This window comes from Alosa alosa, chromosome 23 (genome assembly GCF_017589495.1).
Source record: "Alosa alosa isolate M-15738 ecotype Scorff River chromosome 23, AALO_Geno_1.1, whole genome shotgun sequence".
Classification (NCBI taxonomy): Eukaryota; Metazoa; Chordata; class Actinopteri; order Clupeiformes; family Clupeidae; genus Alosa; species Alosa alosa.
The window spans coordinates 8,307,860-8,330,166 of NC_063211.1; the positions used below are offsets into that span (position 1 = coordinate 8,307,860).

General features: G+C 40.7%; 3 protein-coding genes across 6 annotated transcripts; 2 read left to right on the top strand and 1 right to left on the bottom strand.

The window, feature by feature from the left end:
* Nucleotides 1-2,305: 2,305 nt before the first annotated feature.
* On the top strand, nucleotides 2,306-12,931 carry mier3a (mesoderm induction early response 1, family member 3 a). Of its 4 annotated transcripts, none has more exons than XM_048234224.1 (13): nucleotides 2,306-2,338; nucleotides 3,379-3,403; nucleotides 3,931-4,076; nucleotides 4,198-4,332; nucleotides 4,543-4,663; nucleotides 4,796-4,869; nucleotides 5,193-5,262; nucleotides 5,639-5,790; nucleotides 8,691-8,772; nucleotides 8,875-8,969; nucleotides 9,083-9,210; nucleotides 9,531-9,697; nucleotides 9,986-12,931. In XM_048234224.1, the coding sequence occupies exons 1-13, from the start codon at nucleotides 2,330-2,332 to the stop codon at nucleotides 10,465-10,467; spliced, it is 1,686 nt and encodes a 561-aa protein (XP_048090181.1). In that variant the 5' UTR covers nucleotides 2,306-2,329; the 3' UTR covers nucleotides 10,468-12,931. The 4 variants fall into 4 exon arrangements, with proteins under 4 accessions (XP_048090181.1, XP_048090182.1, XP_048090179.1 ...); XM_048234225.1 differs by having other exon boundaries at nucleotides 9,549-9,697; XM_048234222.1 differs by lacking the exon at nucleotides 2,306-2,338 and adding an exon at nucleotides 2,339-2,377.
* A 741-nt stretch (nucleotides 12,932-13,672) lies between these two features.
* Nucleotides 13,673-17,857, bottom strand: setd9 (SET domain containing 9). The gene is made up of 6 exons (XM_048234227.1): nucleotides 17,630-17,857; nucleotides 17,136-17,455; nucleotides 15,274-15,397; nucleotides 14,489-14,604; nucleotides 14,134-14,239; nucleotides 13,673-14,021 (listed from the first exon to the last, which is right to left on the bottom strand). Exons 1-6 carry the CDS (start codon nucleotides 17,725-17,727, stop codon nucleotides 13,934-13,936), a joined length of 852 nt encoding a protein of 283 aa, XP_048090184.1. The 5' UTR covers nucleotides 17,728-17,857; the 3' UTR covers nucleotides 13,673-13,933.
* Nucleotides 17,858-18,058: 201 nt separating this feature from the next.
* Nucleotides 18,059-22,211, top strand: LOC125288119 (pyridoxal (pyridoxine, vitamin B6) phosphatase). The gene is made up of 2 exons (XM_048234226.1): nucleotides 18,059-19,153; nucleotides 19,789-22,211. Exons 1-2 carry the CDS (start codon nucleotides 18,553-18,555, stop codon nucleotides 20,112-20,114), a joined length of 927 nt encoding a protein of 308 aa, XP_048090183.1. The 5' UTR covers nucleotides 18,059-18,552; the 3' UTR covers nucleotides 20,115-22,211.
* Nucleotides 22,212-22,307: the final 96 nt, after the last annotated feature.

Consider the following 22,307-nt stretch of genomic DNA (forward strand, 5'->3'; position numbering starts at 1 on the left):
AATGAAACGTGGCCCATCCCCATTTAGGCTACCTGTCATAACTTCAGGCAACGATCGTAACCATGAATTGCAGGCATGCACGTCAAAGCGCTATTGAGGGTTCTTTTAGATTACAGTTTTTGGTGGACCGAGGACTGTCTACCTTAGGGACGTTATAGGTTCTCATATAATTTTACTGAAAGGGATGAGAAGAACAGAATAGCACCAAGTTGCAAATTTGGCTACATGTAAAATAAATAAAACCAACTGAGTGAATTAATCATAATGAAAACATGCTCTATTCAAGGATCAACTCTACAGTAGCCTAGCCTATGCCACGGCATTCTCCCAAGAAATATGTATGGGGAGACTTAATAAATTAACAGATTATTCGGTATGCCCACAACAATTAAAATGAGAGCATCATTTCGTAAAATGAGCACGTAGGGTCTATATTAGTAATACATGCGCACATTTTTTTAGCATCTGTGCCAGGGGTTAATAATCCGTCCATATAGCCTACGTGTTAGTCAAAAGTTTCGAATGCCCTAAGTGACTGACTTAACTAATTAATTACTTGTTTGTGCATGCTTGTGCAATATTTTTGCATGGTGACATCATGACTACGGCCAACTCCTGAAGATGTTGAGGCTGATCGGCACGCAACTTTGTGGCTGCAGTCTGGACCACTAGCACCACCTCCAGAGTGACATGAGGTAATTCAATTTCATTGCAAGTGCATTGTGTTGCTGCACCACAAAATCAGATGCTAAGCTTGTATTTTCTCTTCTCCTTCAATTAGAGATGCAATCACGTATCATTATTAATTAATTAATCAATCAATTAATTATTTATAAACAACAAACACCCTAAGTCTCCAGTAGGCCTAATCCTAAAATCCAGCATATACATCATGGAAATGTTCACCCTTTGTCTTTCATGTATTAATGCTTTTTCTGCTATGGCAAAATTCTGATTTGCATTAGTTCTCAGCCAGGTCTCCTTGCTTACGTCCAACAATCATCTGTGTGGTGTTTACTTAATGTAGTAATTCTGCAACTATACATTGAAATAGGATTTGCTGCCAATAAACAAAACACTTGTTTCCAGCATAGTAATACTTTTCTATTAATTATTCTATTAGTAATTACAGTTTGGCTATCCAAAAAGGTTCAAGTTATCATTCCAAATGTATTGGTTGTTTATTCTTGCTATAGTAAGCAATGAAAACAATCCCAGTTTTCAGAATACTTCCCCTCCCCATACCATAATTTCTGTAATGTATATAATTAACCAATTACTTTCTTTCTCTTGTGAGAGACACATTCAATCCTGTAAAGTGGTGCTGCTGACATAGGCCTGCTACATTCTCTTTTGAAGATACGACTTGAATGGTTTATGGTGAATAAACTGTCCAGTAAACAGCTTCTATCTTCTAATTCGATTAGGATAACATATTTAGTTTAATAGAGAAAGACAAAAGAATATGAGTCTGACTTGATAATGCAAAGCCTATAGAGCTCTATAGCCTACAGTGATAGCCTACGATATTGTACACAATACATTTACAGAAAGGTGACTTTAACTGCATAGGCCACTTCACACACTGCAGTACTGTATGGGACTGTATACCGTATAGGCCTGTATTAAAGGGAGCTGTAGCTGTGTAGCAAGGATCAATCCACAGGAAAGGTAACATAATTGTTAAGGCTACACACCTTAAATGAAATCTTTCAGTTCGTTGATGAAATTAGTGCCTGTAAACTTAAATTAGCTCATAAAACATCATTCATGGATCACCCAGTGTGATTTAAAGTTTATTTAATCAAGAAACAATATTATAGACTTACTTTTAAACCGCGGTGAGTTTTTAAGTGCAGTGTCCAATGAAAATCGCCAACAGGGAACACTACGATATTGTACACAATACATTTACAGAAAGGTGACTTTAACTGCATAGGCCACTTCACACACTGCAGTACTGTATGGGACTGTATACCGTATAGGCCTGTATTAAAGGGAGCTGTAGCTGTGTAGCAAGGATCAATCCACAGGAAAGGTAACATAATTGTCAAGGCTACACACCTTAAATGAAATCTTTCAGTTTGTTGATGAAATTAGTGCCTGTAAACTTAAATTAGCTCATAAAACATCATTCATGGATCACACAGTGTGATTTAAAGTTTATTTAATCAAGAAACAATATTATAGACTTACTTTTAAACCGCGGTGAGTTTTTAAGTGCAGTGTCCAATGAAAATCGCCAACAGGGAACACTACAACGCTATTGGTTCACTTGTTCAATCCGGGTTTCTGACTAAAGCTAGATTATTAGCTCAAAGGTACCAATATGGCGGAGGTGAGTAAGAAAATGGGGAAGAACCATCATATTTTAAATGTAAATTTGATATATCAGATGGAGTTAAATATGCTATTTTTAAATATATTTCGGTTTATAAAGCGTCAATCCATAGATACATAACACATTTTTGGAAATTGATAGAGTCATAGGCCGAAAATATGTTTGATTTCAAACCGTGATCTATGGCTTCTGGGCTAGGCCCGGCGAATTCGCACTTAACCAGCTAGCTGCTAGCAAGCGATAGCTGTGTTTCGTCAGTCTTATGGTGTAACGCCACCAGTGAAATTACAGCTAACTTGGCTAGCTAGTGTCGGCGCTAGCAAACTTAAACGTCAGTGAAGGAAATGTACATGTTAGATATATTGTTGTCACCAGTCAGCCTGATAATTTTCAGAAGATAACGGGCAATTTTTCTAAGAAGGCCATGTCATCACCCACTACCTGTAAATTCCAGTGCTTGTGTTGCGGAATTTGAAATGTGACATGGTGCTTGTTAATGTTTGTGCAGTCGGTATTACCTAGCTACTCATAGAAATCCTGCCAACATTTCGGTAATTCGCTGTCTGTATGAGCTGCCGTTCAGCTGTTTGGTAAGACGTGAGTTAACTGATTACATTGAACAGTAGCTCATGCCATCACTTCATGTGTGTGATCACTAGGGATTTTGCTCTTTCGCCAATGGACTTGGATGGGCAATAGTAACAACGCATTATAACGTTATGTCTGTTCTTGTCAAACGTTCATAGGCTCAGTGTTATCTACCTTACTGTCATGTAACTTCGCTAGCTAGCGAGCTATCAACTGTGAGATCGTATTTCTCTAGATTTAGAAAATTGTATTTATTCATTTAATAAGGGAATTCGATGATGACTTTCCACTAAAATGTTGGTTTTAAGTGTTAACCCGGCTTGTCATGTAGCATAATAGTCACAGATCTGATGTTGCGTCTGGGCTGCGTCGTGGGTAACGTTATTTTGTTGTATGTGTAACTGTTAGTTACATTAAATTAACTTACTTTACCTATTTGGTCTTTATAGGCTTCCCTTGGAAGTGCGAGCCCAGGTGAGTCACGTCTTCTCTTTGTGTTTTGTAATACCCATGAAAACTGTGCTTTGAAATATGTAGCGATGAAAATTGTCACCTGACGATTTCCTGGCAAATGGTCTAGAGCGACAACACACACGGTAATGTTAAATGGTCGGCTGCCTCGGTAGAAATTTAAATTTCCCCTGGCAATCAATAAAGTATCTATCTATCTAAATTGAGCTTTCAAAATGTAATACATACTTGTTTTTAGAGCATTATATATTTTATGGTGATGCCCACTTTCGTTCATTTTGTTCTGAAAATTCCCGGAATATGTAAGATTTTATGAACATCTAAATATAGATAGATCAACTAGTTGGCAAAATATTACTTTGTTGTTTATGTGCATGGCTCACAAAATCTTGGTGCAAGGAAGGCAATTCAAAGCAACAAAATTGCAATTGGTTTTAGTTATCAATTGCCTGTCCAACTGAATTGTCCTCTGGAATTTCTTAAGCCCAACATTATCACTATTTTTACCCAATGCCAAACTGTATTTGCAGTTGGCTCCTTGTCTTCTGAGGATCACGACTTTGATCCCACGGCAGAAATGCTGGTCCACGACTATGACGACGAACGGACTCTGGAAGAGGAGGAAATGAGGGAGGGCGCACCAAATGTGGGGGCTGAGATAGCCGATTTGGAAAAGGTAACTACTTTCCCCGTACTTTTGGTAATCTACACATCTTGTGTTTATTCAGCCTCTTTTTGAGTGGCACGTCTTTATATTGTGTCTGTGGAGTGAACGCTATTCCGTGTTTATCCGACAGGAGAGCTCTATGCCACTAGAGGAGCTGTTGGCCATCTACAGGTATGAAGCCTCCGTCAGCACGGTGGGAGGTTCTAGTGTGGACAGCTCCTCGGTGGAACTGACGGATGAGCTCCCTGACATGACACTAGATAAAGTAAGTAGCCATTAAATGTTATATTTTGTTATATTTTATAGTTTAATGAAGTATGTTGTGTTTATAGTTTAATGAAAAGTAGGCGGTATTGATTTTGGTTGGGGGTTTTCCTACTGGAAACACTTAAGAATTGTGTAAATCTCACACAGATGAGGAGGTGTTGTTCAGGTGCTTTATTTGATCCCATGTGTGGTTCTGCTGTCTTCACAGGAAGAGATTGCTAAAGATTTGCTGTCGGGTGACGATGAGGAAACTCAGTCGTCCGCAGATGACCTCACCCCCTCTGTCACATCTCATGAAACCACCGACTTCTTCCCCAGAACTCTCCGATGTAAGCTTGACATGACTGATAAGTCTTGGTTGGTGTATGGTCCTTTGTGGTCATACTTGCAATACATAGTGTATTTAGTGCGTGACCGTGTCGTGGGAGGATGCAATAATGTAAATTCTTCTTCCCATCCAGCAAACGCTATATATGATGGAGACAAAGAATCTGAAGGAGAGGAGGACGGAATGAGCCCTGAAGATTCCAGAAAAGTACAATTCTCTTCCATTCCTACTCTTTCTACTCCACTGTAAATGTTTTCCATGATGATGGTGATGGATGATTAAAAACTGGTTAATTTAGCTTGTCACTATTATCTTGTTAGAATCGTTTTGAATTATATTTGAATGAGATTTTTTTTTCTTATGATTACTGAATCATTGAGATTTTTCTTTTGTTTGTCACATTTCCGAGGTCTGTGTAGAGGTTTAAATTGTTTTGTTCCTAAAAGCAGGAATTTGTTATATACAGGGTTTTTTGGACTGGAGTATGACTTGAGATTGAACCCACTAATGCTGTAACTTGACTTTCTCAGGAGATTATGATTGGGGCTGAGTATCAAGCTGAAATCCCCCCTCTGTCCTGTAATTATGATGATGAAAGAGGTAAGGTGTTACTGATTGCCAACAGTGATGTTAAACAGCTTTCTCATCATGTGACTAATTTACATTGAAAAAATATCTGTACATTGCGCAAGGACTGTTTTAATATCTATTATGATGACCATATACTATGGTTGGTTTAGACAATGGAAAAACACATTCCCATTTCACTTCTTATTGGTGAAACAAGTCTGTATGGAAAGACTGAGCAATCAGTCATAGCTCCCTAACTTAAAATTTCAATGTGTTATCTGAAGAATACTATTGCACTGTAGTATTGATCAGTTATGCACATTACAGGAAAGGTTTTCAGGAGGATATTATCATGAATTTTCTGTACTGAACCTAATTTTTACTAAATAACTATCTTGTCCTATAGCGTATGAAGATGAAGATCAGTTGCTTTGGCGACCAAATGGGCTACCAGAGGCAAATGTGACTGACTTTCTGCGTGAGGCGGCACTGTTGCACTCCGATGAAGGCAAGATGGAAGGAGACTTGGATGGTAGTCGGGTGCGGGACAATGAACAGGTGAGATCAGAGTGTGATTGTGACCGGGTCTCAGCTAAAGCATCATAACAAAACCTTTTATAGCATTTATAAACATTATCAAAAGTATGGTTTTATGATAGATAGATAGATGGATTATGGTATTCATCACCAAAGGGAAATTATGGTTTTACAGCAGCAATCATAATATTAAAAATATTAAGCTAGAGCCACTTAAACACATCAACCAAACTCAAACCCCCTCCTGCTTCCCGGAAATCACGGGTGTGGAAATATTCATTCATTCATTCATTCATTCATTCATTCATTCGCCAGTTAACACTAACTTTGGCTACTCAACTTTACAAGTGAATTTCTAGATAGAGTCCAAAATTAGGCTACCTTAAAGCATACCACGTACATTAACAGTGTAATATTCCGTCAACACTAATCTTGTCTCTTCGGAGTGTGCTATGACAATCAAATAATCATTTGATCATGTTAAAATGAAAAAATAAATTCAAAAATGAAAAAGCTGTTTCAAAATGAAAGCCCCCCAAAGCATAGGAAATAAGGCAAAAAAAGATAAACAAAATACAAAAATGTGTTAATATAATAATAATAATAATAATAAAAAGATTGAATTGAATCTTCACTGTAAAATCTAAATAATTACAATTATGTATAAAGTCTAAAAGTTTCTGAAATTGGTTGTAAACTTTGCATTGTCTCTCAGAATATGATTCTCCCCTCACGGCACTAAGGGGGTTTATTGTAAATAGTTATGGCAGTTGGCAGGAAGGATTTTCTATAACGGTCCTTATAGTAAAGTTGAAACAACCTCCAGCTGAAAACACTCTGTTGTCTGACCAGTAGTTTGTTCCGTTGATGTGCGGTGTTGTCCAAAATACTAAGGAGTTTTTGGCAACATCCTTCTCAAAACAACCAAGGGGCTCAAGTGTACTTCCAAGCACAGAGCCAGCTCTTTGAATCAACTTGTTGAGTTTTTTTTGGTGTCATTTGCTCTGAAGCTGGTGCCTCTGATGGCTGCAAAGAAAATTGCAATAGAAACAGCAGAAAAGGTAAAACATTTTCAACATCCTGCTGCACACATTAAAGGGTTACTCCACCATTTGGGGAAATACGCTCATTTTCCACCTCCCCTCGAGTTAAAGGAGAACTTGGCAACTATTTCAACGTAATAAACCCGTTTAGAAATCATTTGGATGGTTAAATGACCTGTTCCGGTGAAAATGGGGACTTTTCCCACGGCCCCTAGCGTCCCCAGGCGGAAAACCAACCTTGCAACATTGAGACTACCGTCCCGGAAAGAAAAGTGAGAAACAAGAAACTTGTTTTAAATCGTGTTTCTTACCTTGTAAGATCCACATTGTTCTGCCGAACTTATGCTAACCGTTTCGCTAACTTGTAAACAAATCCATGTGCTTTATCGTTACCTTTTTCCACAGTTTGAAATAGCCTAATGCACAATTTCTCCAGCAGAGGGGGAAATATAGCTAATCCTGCCAAGTTTCCCTTTAAACAATTTTTTTTACCCTTTCCAGTTCCTCCAGCCGTTCTCGGAGTCTGGCGATACCACTTTTAGTTCCAGCCTAGCATAGATCATTAAATCGGATTAGACCATTAGCATCTCGCCTGCTAGTTCCATGCTTAAAAATGACTAAGATTTCCTGTAATTTTCCTATTTAAAACTGGTCTCTCCTCAAGTTAGCAAGTGTAATAAGATTAATGGATAATGAAACGTGGCGATTTTCTAGGCTGATTTGACATTGTACTATACTCTCATTCCAGCATACACTGTACACAGTGTCTACTACCATCTCTTTTGTCTTGTAGAGGAGGGCTCTGTATTTCCTGATGCAGGGGAGGTTGCTAATGGTGCTGTGCTGCAGTCCATAGTGATGAGTGTCGAGGAGGTGTGAGGATGCAGCTGCAGGGGCAGAACTTAACCTGTTAGCAACTTAGTTGGTTGGCAATGGGAAATTGCATTACAACCAACTAAGTTGCAAACTTAGTTAGCAACTGTGGTTTTGGGAAACGCGCCCCTGTCTGTGATCGCTGGCTGACCTTACAATCTGAAGGCCTGAAACAGTGCAGTTTGAGTCAAGTTCCTGCAGCCATGTCTTGGTGAAACGCATAACACTGCATTCCCGATACTCCCGCTGTGTCCTAGTCAGCACTCGCAGCTCGTCCACCTGACATTTCCCATGACGCTCAAGGGAAGAAAAGGTTTATATTTCCTCCTCCTTGCTCTCCGTATGACACCAGGTCTGCAACCTCTCGTCTCTTCTTTAAGTCACTTTGGGATCTCGCTCCAGGCAGTGGTATAGCTTTGGAGAGTGCTATCAGCTGGTCACGAAGGTAAACGATAGTTCTGTTTGCATTGTGACCAGGCATAACAAAAGTTTAAAAAGCCAGGAGAATCATCAGGATTTTTTCCAACCACACAATATCCATTTTCGGCAAGAGATGTATCAACCAAACAAGCAAAACACAACTAAAAGCACAAAAAGATTACAATTACACAAAAACGTTAATGGAGCTGTTGTAACAGCCTGCCACTAGTGCGGTGCCTATGTCATAAAAATATCACCTGATATCTGTTGATGTATAGTTAATAGGGGTGTCATGATTTTGATTTTAAAGGTCAAAAAAATGTAAACAACATAAGGAATGCATTAATATTAATATTACCAAAAGATCGAAAATCGAATCGTGACTTTAAAATCAAAAATTAAATCGAATCAAGGATTTAAAGAATCGTGACTGAGAATCGTGAACGGTAATTGTTAATTGTAAATGCAAAAGTTTGCCAGATACTCCTCCTTTGTTTTTGCATGTTCATTTTCCTTTCCTATGTTTCGAATGTTGGCTGTGATTTAATCATTCACTCATGAATTTGGTATGGTGTCATCTTTTAGGCTCTTTACGAACTCATGAAGAGCAATTTCAGTGTGCAAGAGGCACTTGACCACTATCACCGTAACGGAAGATCTTCAAAAGGTGAGTGGATACCCGTGCTACATGCACGTAATCTTGATGCTTTTTTTCCCCCTTACAAAGTTTGGATCACTGTAAATTACCTTTCATATCTTTTAATCTTAGACGAAATGATCCCGTGGTCTGAGGAAGAGTGTCGCAACTTTGAGCATGCGCTCCTACTGTATGAGAAGAATTTCCACCTCATTCAGAAACACAAGGTAAGGCTTTAAAAAAAAAAGACTGTCATTTTTGTTTTTTGTTATCTGGATGTTTAGCTAGCTATTTGATGGTGCTTGGATGTTGATTGGATTTTGGATCTTTTGTGTTAAAGGTCACAACACGAACAGTGGCGGAGTGCGTGGCTTTTTACTACATGTGGAAGAAGTCCGAAAGGTTCGATTTCTTTGTTCAGCAGAACCGATTTGGCAAGAGAAAATACAGCAGCTACCCAGGAGTGACGTGAGTGTTATGCCTTTTCCTCCTACGAATCCCACTGCACATAGCCACAATCAGGCTTTCCTCCTGGGCCTTACTAAGGCAAAGACAGAAGATAGTGAGTTGGAGAATTTTAGTGTTGTGTGATAAGTAATGCAACTGAGCCCCAGCAGCAGATGTTTTCAGTAGGTGCAATAACACTGTAATATAGAACTGTATGCCATTTTTGGCAGGAGTTTGTTGGTATGTGTTTTTGTGTGTGTAGGTAATATAGTACTGTATGTAATTTTTGGCAGGAGTTTGTTGGTATATATTTTTGTGTGTGTATGCATCTGGTTTACTAGCTTGGGGACTTTGTGCAGGGACCTGATGGACCGTCTGGTGGATGAGGTGGAGGGGCTGGTTGCCGAGGGCTCTGCCTCTGTCTGTTCTTCCAGCAGCGGCCGCATGGAGCCCCCTACTGATCAGCAGATCAACCTGCTCAACTCCATCACTGCCAGCGACCTGTCTGGTACGTCCCCACTGTCACAAACACAAAAACACATATGGATGCATGTAAGGATAAAGACTACAGTAAGGAATTATTTTACCCATTTTACCTGCCAAGGATGTCGTCCACCCATTCTCTGTAAAGTTGTTGATTAAAGACTATGGGTTTAAATGACAGTTTTATAATTGACTGAGAGTGTGATGGCAGCTATGTTTAACAAAATTGGTTTTATCACAGAAATGTGTAGAAGTGGCTACTTGCCTTTGGAATTGAGCCTCAGTTTAAATTTCTGATGCTTGTTCTCCCCAGCCCTGACCAGCAGTGTGGCATCCGTCTGCAACTCGGGCGACGGGGGCACTGGTGGCTGCCTGGACTCATACGCCTTCCCAACATCACTGGACGGCCTTCACCGCGGCCCCCTCTCCCACGAGGAGCCCCTCGGCGTGGACGGCAGCGCGGCCGACTGCCTGAACCTGCTGGACGCGGGCTTCTACCACGCCGAGCTGGGCTCGCTGGCGGTGTGCGGGCCAGGCACGGGTGTGGGCGTGGTGGGGGAGGACGAGCTGGAGCGCCCGGCCGCCAAGCGCCTGAAGATGGGCCTGGCCGCCGCCGAGCCCTTCCTCAGCGAGGTGGGCGTGGGCGTCGGGGTGGAGTTTGAGGCGCGGCCGCTCCACATCACCAGCACCAAGATGGCCGTCTCGGTCAGTGACTTTGGGGAGGGTGGCGGCGGCGGCTACATGGGGGCGCACACCAACCACCTCCACCAGCACACGGCACTACAGTCCGAGTGAGGGGGCTCGGAGCCTGTTTGTATCACCTTGGTAACCCTCGGTTGTCAGCCAGGCAACCCAATTGAGCGCTGTTCTGGTAACCGTGCCTCCCTCCTGTATGTACATAGACATTCATTGGAAGTAATTATTATGACCTATTGTTGTTTATATATGTAAATATGTACATAGCATCCTTTTTTACTATGACATCAGTGATGTCTTTATTGTATAGAAAGAAAAATCTTGATTTCTCAAGAGTTGTTATCATAGCCATTTATTTTTCAGTGCTGACTCTGAAGTGTCAAATAGTCTGACGTCCGTGAACTGTGGAGGGAGACTGAGCTGGTGGTGAGCGGTGACCCCTCCTCCTCTGTTTCCCCTTCCACCAATCATTGTGTTTGACCCCGCTGTCTTCAACCAATGACAAAGCCTCACAGCTGCTGTTAGCACCACCCCCTGATTGTTTGGTACTGATAGATGTTTACAGGTACCTGGGTCCAGGCCCCCATTGATGTAGCCTTTTATACTTGGGGGCGGGCCAAGACTTCATATTAATTGTTTTTGTCCTTGTTTTTGTCACACTGCAAAGACTATTATGAATGGAGCGACTCTGAAAGAGAAGGAGCACTTCATCTTGGTTCTCTCAATAATGCAGTCACATTGATTTTCAGGAATCTACTGTTGTAATCAGGAGATCTTTTTTTTCTACTTTTCTTTCTTTTTTTTTGTGGCCGAATATTACGAGTTATGTCAACTTTACTGCCAGGCCGCTCTTGAAAATTGTTGTGCCGAGTCGTCAACAATGGCCACTGTAACTCTAATGGGTATCATATGTGATAACTGACTGCAATTATATATATTTTTAAATCTCACATTTCTTCTCCAGAGGGTTTGGGGAGGTAGTGAAATTATCTTATTTGTTTAAGAAGTATATTTATTTGAGGTTTTTCCCCCTGATTTTCCTAAGCTTTTTCGTCGCTACTTCAGCCTGTTCAAATTGGGGGAGATATGTGTAGGTGGCATTCTTATTTTAATGACCCTCATTTTACATCGTGGACTCGACAGCCTATTTTTTGAAGCGTCTTTTAAAGGCTGTAAGTGGTAGACCATACGTTAATGCACGTGTTCAGCTAGACCGTGTGCATATCATAAACCGTTCACCTCAACGTTCCAGTTCTTCCTCCCCCACGTCTTGCCGCTCAACCATCAGAATCGGTGTCTCTTAAGCTTTGTCGTCATGACGATGAGCCACTTTCCCTCTAGTTCTCCGATTGGCCGAATCAAACTTGGGTTGTTCTCTACATTCAAAAGAGCATATTTGTGTTTTTTTAAATGAAGAGGATTGACTTTTGTTGGGGGTCACTGGAAGACTGGGTAGGACTGAAGTTTTTTCTGGAACATAAACATGTTCAAATACACAGTATAGGCACACTATTATTCAATGTGAAAGTATGCATGTGTGCAAGGGGTCAAATGAATCCACCACCCTTTTTCACCTCTCCCCAAACTCATCCTATTGGATAGACTTGAGTTTGTTTTGAGCTGCTTGGAGGTGGCGCAGTAGTGTGTATGGACACTTCTATGGCAATAATGTGTAAAAATGTACAGAAATGTGTATAGACCTCTTGTCTTCTGTGACGTCCGGGAAATTTCTCTCAATTTTTTATTGGTTTCAATCTGGAGTAGAAGTTGGCCTTTGTCTCTTTCGGCCAGTTGAGTGCTTTGTGGTTGTTGTTTTTTTTCCCCTTCATATGTTTCCCTTTTGGAGTGCTGATGGAGAATGTTATTTATTTATTTATTTATTCATTCAGTTAATTACAGGGAGATGTGTGTAGAGAGAAAGATCGAAATGAGCATAATATCATTGTCCAGAGTTTTCCCTGTCCCTGCCTTTGTCCCTTGTACATCCCGAGAAGGTGTCAGACTGCGACCTGTAATTGCAGTTCTGCTCTCATCCACCAAAATGACGACGTGGCAGCGCACAAAGTAGAAGAAGAACGCATGAAGTCTGCTTAGCAGACGGAATCCTGGGAGGGCGTATCTTTATCACGTGAGGCGAGTGAGATAAGTAGAATGTGCAGTATTATGACATTTGAAGGAGTTTACTTAGCCTGTGAGTGGACTGTGGAAGCAAAAGAATGTTCATATTGAAAGGAGGGCATCGGCATGTTTAATCACTTGAATTTGCTTGATGCCTTTTTCTTTTTTTTGCTGGTTGTGCGACCCAGTTGAGGTCTGTGTGAGGGTGTTTTTTAACTGATTGATTGACAGACTGAGGTGGTGTGTGTAAGTGGATTGAGAGATACATGCGCTGTCCAAAGCACCCCCCACCCCAACCCAAGCTTGTAGCAAGGGGCTAGCTTTGTCAAGTTAAGACATTGATGGCCTTTTTCTTTTTTCCAAATGTATGTACTTGAAAGATGTATACTGATGCCATTTTTATTTTTTATTTTTTTTGTGAAGACAATAAATAAGCCGAGTCAGACCCTTTAGGTTTGTGTAAGTTGTTCCAGGCCAGCTGTGTCCTGATGGTCTCAACGCTTTGTTTCCCAACCAGGAAAACATGTCCGTGCAGTAATGTGTTCAACCAAAGTTTTCTCTCAAAGGTAACAAGTAGGCTACAATTTGTACAATGTAGTGATTGGTCATTGACTTGCAGTACAAGGAGATGATGGACATTCATATCTCCTTCCCTTGACTCGCATTCTCCATCATTGTTTCCACCGTTGGGCATAGAAGTAATAGGTAGGTTATTACAACAAAGTTCTGCTCTCTGATCACTTTTGGGGGAGAAACAAACATTGTGTTAAAGGTACTGTACACTATGCAAGATTTTCACAAACTTTACAAAGCCAACTTGATGATGAACAAACTTATAATATGCAAATAGTTCACCTAAAATAGCTATAGAGCATAGATGTAAAGAGTCGCTTCCGAGAAAACCAGCCATGCAACTTCAAAAACGGCGGCCCAACAAATGTCGCGAGAATTGTGAAATATTACCTTGCCAGTAGATATAGCTCTTTGGAGATGGATTAACAACAGGCAAAAACTTTCACCTCCACAACTAAAGCATTTTCATAAGTGTAAGAATAAGTTAAGTTTGCTATTTACAACAGCAGAGTAAAATATAAATATATTGTGACTCTAGAGGGAGCTCTACAGTCGCCAAAAATCCCTTAACCTGCATAGTATACCTTTAAACAGACAATCAAACTGCAGCAAGTAATATCAAAAATATTCAAAAGGCTTTAATTAATATTTGTGCATAGGTTCTGTTTTCCACATGTTTTTGTATTTTCTGTTGTTCCTAAACAACTGGTGTACAGTCCCAAATAAAGCTCTGGATATTGTCTCACTTAAACTAAACTAAAACAAAAAATAAATAGATAGATTGCCAGTTCTATCTTGGTCTCAGTTCTTTAAGTAGAAAAAGGTTTTGTCTAATAAACTGTAAGGAAAACATGACAGATTGTGTCAGACTGACTTAATGCACTATGGTGTAGTAGTTGGAAAACAGCTCTTCTCCACAGTGGATGTCTCTTAGGGACACAAGGACCACACACCTCAGGGGTCTGAGAAGAAACAAGGAGAGCACTGGTTACTGAACACACACACACACACACACACACAGAAGAGTCATGGCAGAATGCAGTGAATAAATGTCTGTTTCAATTGCAGTCAGACCTTTTGGTGTCGTGGCTGTAGTTCACATTAGGCAGATACTGATGCAGTTCTAGAGGGAAGTCTTCTGGCACGTCAAATTCTTGATAACATACATTGGCTGCCTTTTCTTGAGGACATGAAAACAGTATTGGGTATAATTTCTGACCAGATAACAGCTGTTTTTTGTGAAGACTTCTTTATCTATATCCCATGATGAACCATCTGCCTAAAGTTTTTTTCCTTGAGAGTCACATAAACAAAAAGACTTAAAATATTGCCTTAAAAGTGCCTCCAATAGAAACAACAAAAAAAACTATTACAGAACCCTGTCTCCAGTCACAGAACAATACTGATGAATGAAGAAGAAATGACTTGCCGTTGGAACAGTTATTGACGTACTGCCCCAATGCCAGTGGGTTCTCTGGGCTGTCTGTCAACCAGGAGACATCGCTCAGAGCTAGTGGACCCATTCGATCACGTCCACTGCAAGACCTAAGGAGCAGATCACCTTTGTCAAAGTGTTTGACAGTTGGGCTCTTCCTAGCATGTTTCTCAAAATGAAAAATCTAAAGTACCCAAAGACTTGTTAGCTTAGTAAGCCTACAGGAAGATTTTAAAGGGACACCAGGCAACGTTTTTGTGTTAATTAATCATTTTCGTAATTTGGTATATGGTTAAATGACTCATTACAGGGTGAATGAAGGCTCTCTCGCCCGCCCCTACTGCCTGCAGGAAGAATATCCCGCTTGCAAGTTCGGTGTATCCTACCCGCCGACCTTCAGTCTCAGACATCGCGAGAACAGGATCAGTTTACATCCTGCATCCCCAGCAAAGAGGTAGGCTAACGAAACGCTAGCGATTATTGCAAACGTGTGTATAATGGCAGAGCCGACAAAGAAGCAGTGAAAACTCTTGACGGAAGATACAAAGAAAAGGAAAAGAGCTTCAGACCGAGCGAGGGCTCGCACGCGTATCGACACGTACAGGCACTAGGGGGAGCTTCGTAGAGAAAAAGCATCAGACTTGCCTGGTTTCCCTTTAAGGTTGTAATTTGGGTAGGTGGCCTATGATTGCCTTTTGCTCAAAGAGCAACAGAGAAAGGTAACAGTGTCCTATACTCTGATGTGGTTCAGGCTTTAGAGTGCCTTAAATGAAGCCTACCTGTAGACAATCTTGGAGATTCCCTTGTCATTACCATCAATCAAAACTCCATCTATGCATCTGAATACAAAAGGGTTGGCGACAGACTGTATAAGAATGGGCTCGTATACCTGATAAACTGTTCCTGTCAAGCCAAAAGAGATGAAGGACATTTTAATGCAAAGTAACCTAATTCAGTGAGATGTTTCAAATTCTTTCCTTTTGCCCTCTCCCTTAGAACAGGTTCAGTCTGTTAAAAGTATCTAACCAGCAAATGGAATTCAAATTCCATTGATTCAAAATGACAAGACCCCAATATTTCATATATGTTTTACATGGTATTTCTATGCCTATGCAAATAATAACATCTCTTCAACTTACAGTTTTTGGCCATTGCTTACACACTAAAAATGAACGCTTAGACCAGTGGTTCTCAAACTTTTCCCGTCATTCCCCACTTTTGGATGTTGGGAATTTTCAAGCCCCACCTGACCCAATCACCCAGCGAAATGGTAACATTAAAATATTATTGTCACATTTTGGTTTCACGTTACATTTCCGTCTTAGTCCCCTGGATCCGATGGTCCTTTAATTTATATGTAGGCCTGTTTATGATGCCTATGTGTATGTGTGGTATGTATGCTATGATCTTCCTTGTAAAAAAATAAAGGCATGAATAAAGACAGGCACAAAAGACACATTTCCTCCTGCTTGTGGCGCCCCACCTGTCATGTCTCTATTCCCCACTAGTGGGGCCCGTCCCACACTTTGAGAATCACTGGCTTAGATCATAGCCTCAATACCTAACTGTGTAACCATAGATTAAACATAGTTTCTGCTTTGGACATTGTTTGCAATTCTGCAACACACTTATTGCGAAACACTACACACAATGTCTTACATTAGACATTTTGTTCAAAAGTGAAATCTCCTGTTATCATTGGGAAAACACTTCTATTCAAAATACAAGCACATCTGGTAATTGGTAAAACCCACACACATACCTGAAAACACTTACAGAGAAAACTGAACGCTAATCAGTCTGAGACTTAGCACTACAAATAGACTTCAGGTAAGTTATTGTGTACCTGTTCAAGTGTGTACTTTTACATTGAGTAACCGTGTACAGTTCTGTATTTGCCTTTTTACTCCCCATTTCTAAAACCTATCGAATAATTATTTTCAGTGGGCCAATGAATTTTTTTTTTCTAATAACACTTTCTCCAGTAATTGTTTTTCTTTTATTTTTACTATTGTTTTGTTGTTAATTTTTGTTTAGAGTACATTCACTTTGATAAGTGTGATTCTATTTTTCTTTATTTCTGTAAGAATGTCTGTTTTTTGGAAAAACAAAAACTTTTGTTGCAAAAAATGTCAATTGATTACTGCAGAAATGCTACATTCTACTTTTAAGTTTTAAGTCTGAGAAAATTACAACACAAACTGAGACGCAAAGACTGCAGTGCTTTATATAAAACACATCAGTGTGTTGTTGATTTGAAAGAGCAATTGAAATGATGCATGTGTGTATGGTTTTGTTGCAATAATTACATTTTTAGAAAGGATCCAATAGGTTTTGGCATAAATGTGAGTTGTTTATCTCCAAGTGCTAGGCCTATGTTTTACTTGGCTGTGTGTAGAGTTTTGACATAATGAGCCAAATTCTGCAAAAAGTGTGTAAGCAATAGGCTAGGCAAAAACTGTAAGCTTGATTTCAATTAATAGCCTATAATTGAATACTGAATGTTAAATAGAAAGTATTCATTGTGTCCATGTCCACATGTAGGCTATCCATTTATTTGTGTGCTTATTTACAGACAGAGAGGGGACATTGGGACAACACAATTTATACTCTTCAGGTGACTCCTTACACTAACGTATACCTGGGTACATGGCTACTGTGGCTCCTTTGGGCACCGATCCCTCGGTCACAAACACGCCTGTACCTGCTAGCGTCAGTGAGCTCGGTCCCCGTTCGATACAGAATCCTAGCATATCTAGCATCACCCGAACTGGTTCTGTTTGGGTTTTAGAAGTGTTTTGTGAATAGACTGACTGTACTGAGGTATGGAGCAGACTGAGGACCTCCTGTTTGGTCTTGTCATTTTTCACCAGCGCAGTGAATAAATTCACGAGGCTTGCGGACACCTCCCCGTCTGGAACGGTCTTGTCCTCTGAGCGTGCAGTCACCTGGCGCAAAGTTCTAGGGAAAACAGCGCATGATAAGATAGGACAGTGGCATATAAAAATGTGGCGTGATAAATTGACCAATTTAAACCAATGTTAAGTTAAGCAATCCTCACACCAGAAAACTTTGGGTAGCATTAGGTGCTTTTTTACAGGTAGCCTACAGGCGTGGTTGTTGGCATAGGCCTACCTTTCATTCTTCTTAAGATTTACGGCTATCCACGGCACAAATCGGTGACGGTAAGATTTCCATTTGACTCCTATCGTTTTAAGTGCAGCTCTAATCATATCATAAGGCTATACAGAGACAGTGCGCCGACATCTTTCACTCAGAGGTGAACCAACCATAGACATAGGATTTCATATTGAAAGAACGAGTGGCTCAAGAAACAATACCGCCATCCATGGGAAACAGTTTGTCAATGCACAAAGGTCAAGGCAACAGCTCATAGAGGTAGGGGTAATTGACATGTTTCAGAATGTACAACAATGCAGAAAAAATACGTTATTTTTATTCACAAGAAATGCAACCGTGCACTTGATGCAGTTAAAAAATGACCATTCCTTAAAAATGAACTGCCTAAAGGTCTGCCGGTTAAGGCCAGCATATGGACGTCGTGGCCAGTGTCGCCACAGGCATTTGTTAACGGCAGGGTTTTTTTTGTTACATGAAGCTCGCACTAAAAACAGTTTTGTAACTAAAATATTGCAAAGGTTTATCAATCCGGGTTGTCAAGGATTGCTCATTTGTAATTGGATGATATATAGGAAAAGGCGGCCCCTACTCTGCTTTTATGATAAACCAACTGGATGGCACACAGGAAAAGGTGGGTCTTGAAGAGCTGCGTGCCAATAAACGAGGCGCATTGCCTGCTTGTCAGTTGAGGTATTGATCTCCGCCCCAAGAATGTGCTGCAGGAGATGGGACTTTAGTGTGTCATTCTGCTCTTAACGTTTACTGTGCGCTGCAAGCTATCCGCATTATCAAAAGAGATTTTGGCTTTGAATTCAAATCGACTAGAAAAAGATTGGTTCTCTTCTCCGCGACTGTGAAGAACATCGCTTGCAACCATAGGGCCACGCATCAGCTTGCCGCTGAACACATCAACCAGAATGGCTGGAAAGGTGGGTACTCGGGGATGTAAGAAAATTCGCGGAGCTCAAATCAGAGATATTCTCGATTCAAAGCACAACGTCCTGTTTGATTGCGATGGGGTGATTTGGAACGGTGAAACAGTCGTAGCCGGAGCGCCAGAGGTGGTGACTCTGCTTAAGCAACAGGGCAAACGCGTATTTTTTGTCACCAATAATTGCACCAGGCCGAGGGAGAACTACGTACAGAAGTTTTCCAGACTGGGCTTCACTGATGTCGTTGAGGAGGAGATATTTAGCTCTGCGTACTGCTCTGCAGCTTACTTGAGAGATGTAGCTAAGGTCCAAGGCAAGGTGTTTGTCATCGGTTGTCACGGAGTGCAGAAAGAGCTCCAAGACGCCGGGGTCCCCATCGTGGAGGATGTCAGTGACGGCCCTGATGTCAGCATCTACAACTTTCCCCTAGAGCCAGACGTAAAAGCAGTCCTCGTTGGATACGACGAACGGTTTACTTTCATGAAACTGGCTAAAGCCTGCTGCTACCTGAAGAATAGCGACTGCCTCTTTCTGGCCACCGACCCTGACCCTTGGCATCCACTCCGCGGGGGCAGAATCACACCAGGTGCGTCTGACATGATTAGTGTCCATTCTGTACATATATGATAGTAGTGTACATTCTGTACAAAGGTCATTAGCTGTTAGATATATAACAATGTTGAATTTGAGTTTAATCTTTAAGTAAACAATAAAGGGAATTATGAAGACATGTAGAAATCAGGGTTATCTTTATTGAACCATGATAAAATTGGGTTCGCTACTCAGTAACTCACTGTGCCCAAGTACAGTAACATTTGGCATGTGTTGTGTGTTTGCTGTGTATGGTACAACAATAAAGATCTGTTCAGTCTGTTAACCCCAACACACCAGCACCATCCAGAGAGATGAACAGACATAGGCAGTCATACAATAGGTTACATTCAACCACTTGGGTAGGCCTTTGCATTGGTTGTTCATTGTTTATTTATAAGGGTGCCATTGCTTCTTTGAAAAAATAGCATACATAGACTTTTAGATCTACTGTATATAGTGTTGAATGGATACATTCTGTAGGTACAAAGTTTTACATCCCTAAGGAAAATGATACATACACCAGTGAACTGAACCCATAGCCTAATGGACTGTGTACTGTCATGTGTAAGATGCTGTAATGGTGGCATGTGGGTTGTAATCGGATTGCTTATACCCACGCACCACTAGGTTCAGGGAGCCTCACAGCAGCCCTGGAGACAGCCAGCAGCCGCAAGGCCACGGTCATTGGAAAGCCCAGCCGCTTCATGTTCGAGTGCATCGCCAGCCAATTTGACCTGGACCCGGCGCGGTCGCTCATGATTGGCGACCGGCTGGAGACTGATATTCTCTTTGGGGCCAACTGTGGACTGGACACTATGCTGACCCTCACCGGGGTCTCCACGATGGAGGAGGCCCAGCAGTATAGGGACAGCGATGCTTCAGAGAAGAAGGACTTTGTGCCGGATTACGTGGTGGAGACCATCGGCGACTTCCTCCAAGCTCTGGAGGACTGAAGAGGGACCCTTATGTAGCAGCCTGGACTGAACCTGAAATGAGACTTTAACACCAGTAAACGACTGACCTGAGGTTGCGTTACTGAGCCAACATTAAAAAAAATGTCTATCTCTTCTTAAGTACTGCACAAGTTGTCCTGCACAAGTAGTCCTGAAACCCATACCAGGTAGAGAGATGAAGGAATTGACCTTCTTTACATTATTTAGCTTAGTCATCCAAATGATCACCGACCACAAACTATCGCAAATGCCAGTACTGAGTGGAATAACACTATACTGGATCATGGGAGTGCAACAAAAGTTTCATAGCTAATTCATATCGTGCACAGGATTAGCCTGTGTTAGTGAGAATTCGAACCTGAAGTGCAAATAATAGCACAGACATAAACATTCCAAGCTGACGCCGCACACAGCACCACTTGTGATGGGAAATCAAAGAATTGAAAGTCAGACAAACAAGTGGAGCATGATATATCGGCTGAACATGCAGTTGGTGGTAAAGATGTTAGCTTCATTTTATGTTTGACAAACAGTTATGGATCTCTTTGGTGGGATTTTGAAGCCCTTGAGTTTTCATCCAGCCACATGGTGCTCAAATCTGTGCCTCACCTCTAGACAGACTTCCCTAAGGTTTAGAACACATTTAGACCTTTTGCAACGAAATTGGTGTAACTAAGGGATAATGTATCACCTTTGATGTTTGATGTACTCAGTGTTTTACTGTAGTGGAACAGATTTGTTTTTCCCCCCCATGAAATTGGAAGTTTCAGGCCCCATGACCTCAAGTAGTCAGGCAAAGACATCTTCCTGGTAATTGGAATCCACAACTATGCGAAAACATTTTACCCACAATGGTGTAACAACAGTTATGCTTTGTTTATCTGCACATCTGCTGACAATCATCTCGACCAGTAAAAGATTTTTCACGTTTTTCACCACCTTCCCCAGACCAATACAAAGTGCTATGCTACGTGTGTCACGGGTTGGTAATTAAAGATTGTTATGAATTAATAATTTTTTGGGCACTAGGCTGACAAGCATGACATGACCACTCTCTTAGTCATGATAGAGCCATCATAGCAACCTTTTTTTAATTTTAGAGTACATTCAATGTGAATATCATTCATATGATGGAGAATTTTCAGAGAATTCTAATTCTATAAGTATACTTATACTTCTCAATTTTATTGAACTGATGCTATTAGTGAAGCACAAACTATTCACTGAACTCATGACAGTATTGCCTTCTATTTACAAATGATAAATGAGCTGATTCCACTGTGATAACCTCTTTTGCTATTGTGTCCAAACCAGGCAATGACAGTTTGCTGCGTCGTGTAGCCATCGCAGTGCTAGTCTGTAATTGTGGCAGATGCAGAATTGCTATCCAACTACCCCAAAACACCATTCTCACGGCTTCAGAGAACCATCTTAATTGTGTTGTGTTTTTTTAGCCATGTGCAAGCCTTACGCCTATGTAGGTTTCTGTGTGGACATGATTGACCTTGAAATGTGACCTCCATATAGTGACTGAGTATTATGCATCAAAGTTAAGCAAGTGACAGTTTTGGTTTTGCCTGTAAAGTTGCATTCAGACGGTTGTTTGGCTCTTTGTAGCCTTGCCATTTTAAATAGAATTACTTTGGCAGCAAGTTGCAATACTTCAAGTGAAAAGAATACAAAGTAAGCTTTCATCGGTTGTCAATTCTAAATTTGGGTTTGTGAAAAATTACAAATTTTAATTAAAAATGCAATTGGGTGATTTTCTCTTAAATGAACGACTGGCATTACACAACCATTGAATGTTCACTAGTGCATGGTTTGCTAAGAAGAGTATCATGGTTTGCAAATGGAACGTTTATATATCTTGAATGCTTTTGTTTCTTCCCAGTGTTAGGAAAATTAGGGGCTGTTGTGTTTTGATAAAAAAAAAAAAAAAAAAAAGTCTAATTTGTGCACAAATTTGATTGATAGAGATTTTTGGTCTTTGTTTATTGTCTCAAGCTAGACATTGTATTGTATATTTATTGAAATACTTTATTTTAATAGATTGATAACTTCATTCAATTATTTGCCAATATGTTCTGTGTGAACTTAATAAATACTGTATAAATATTGTGAATGGGGTTTGATGTTCCGCATTTCCCCTTAACCTTATAGGATTAAGCAAACATACAATACTACCTATAGGTG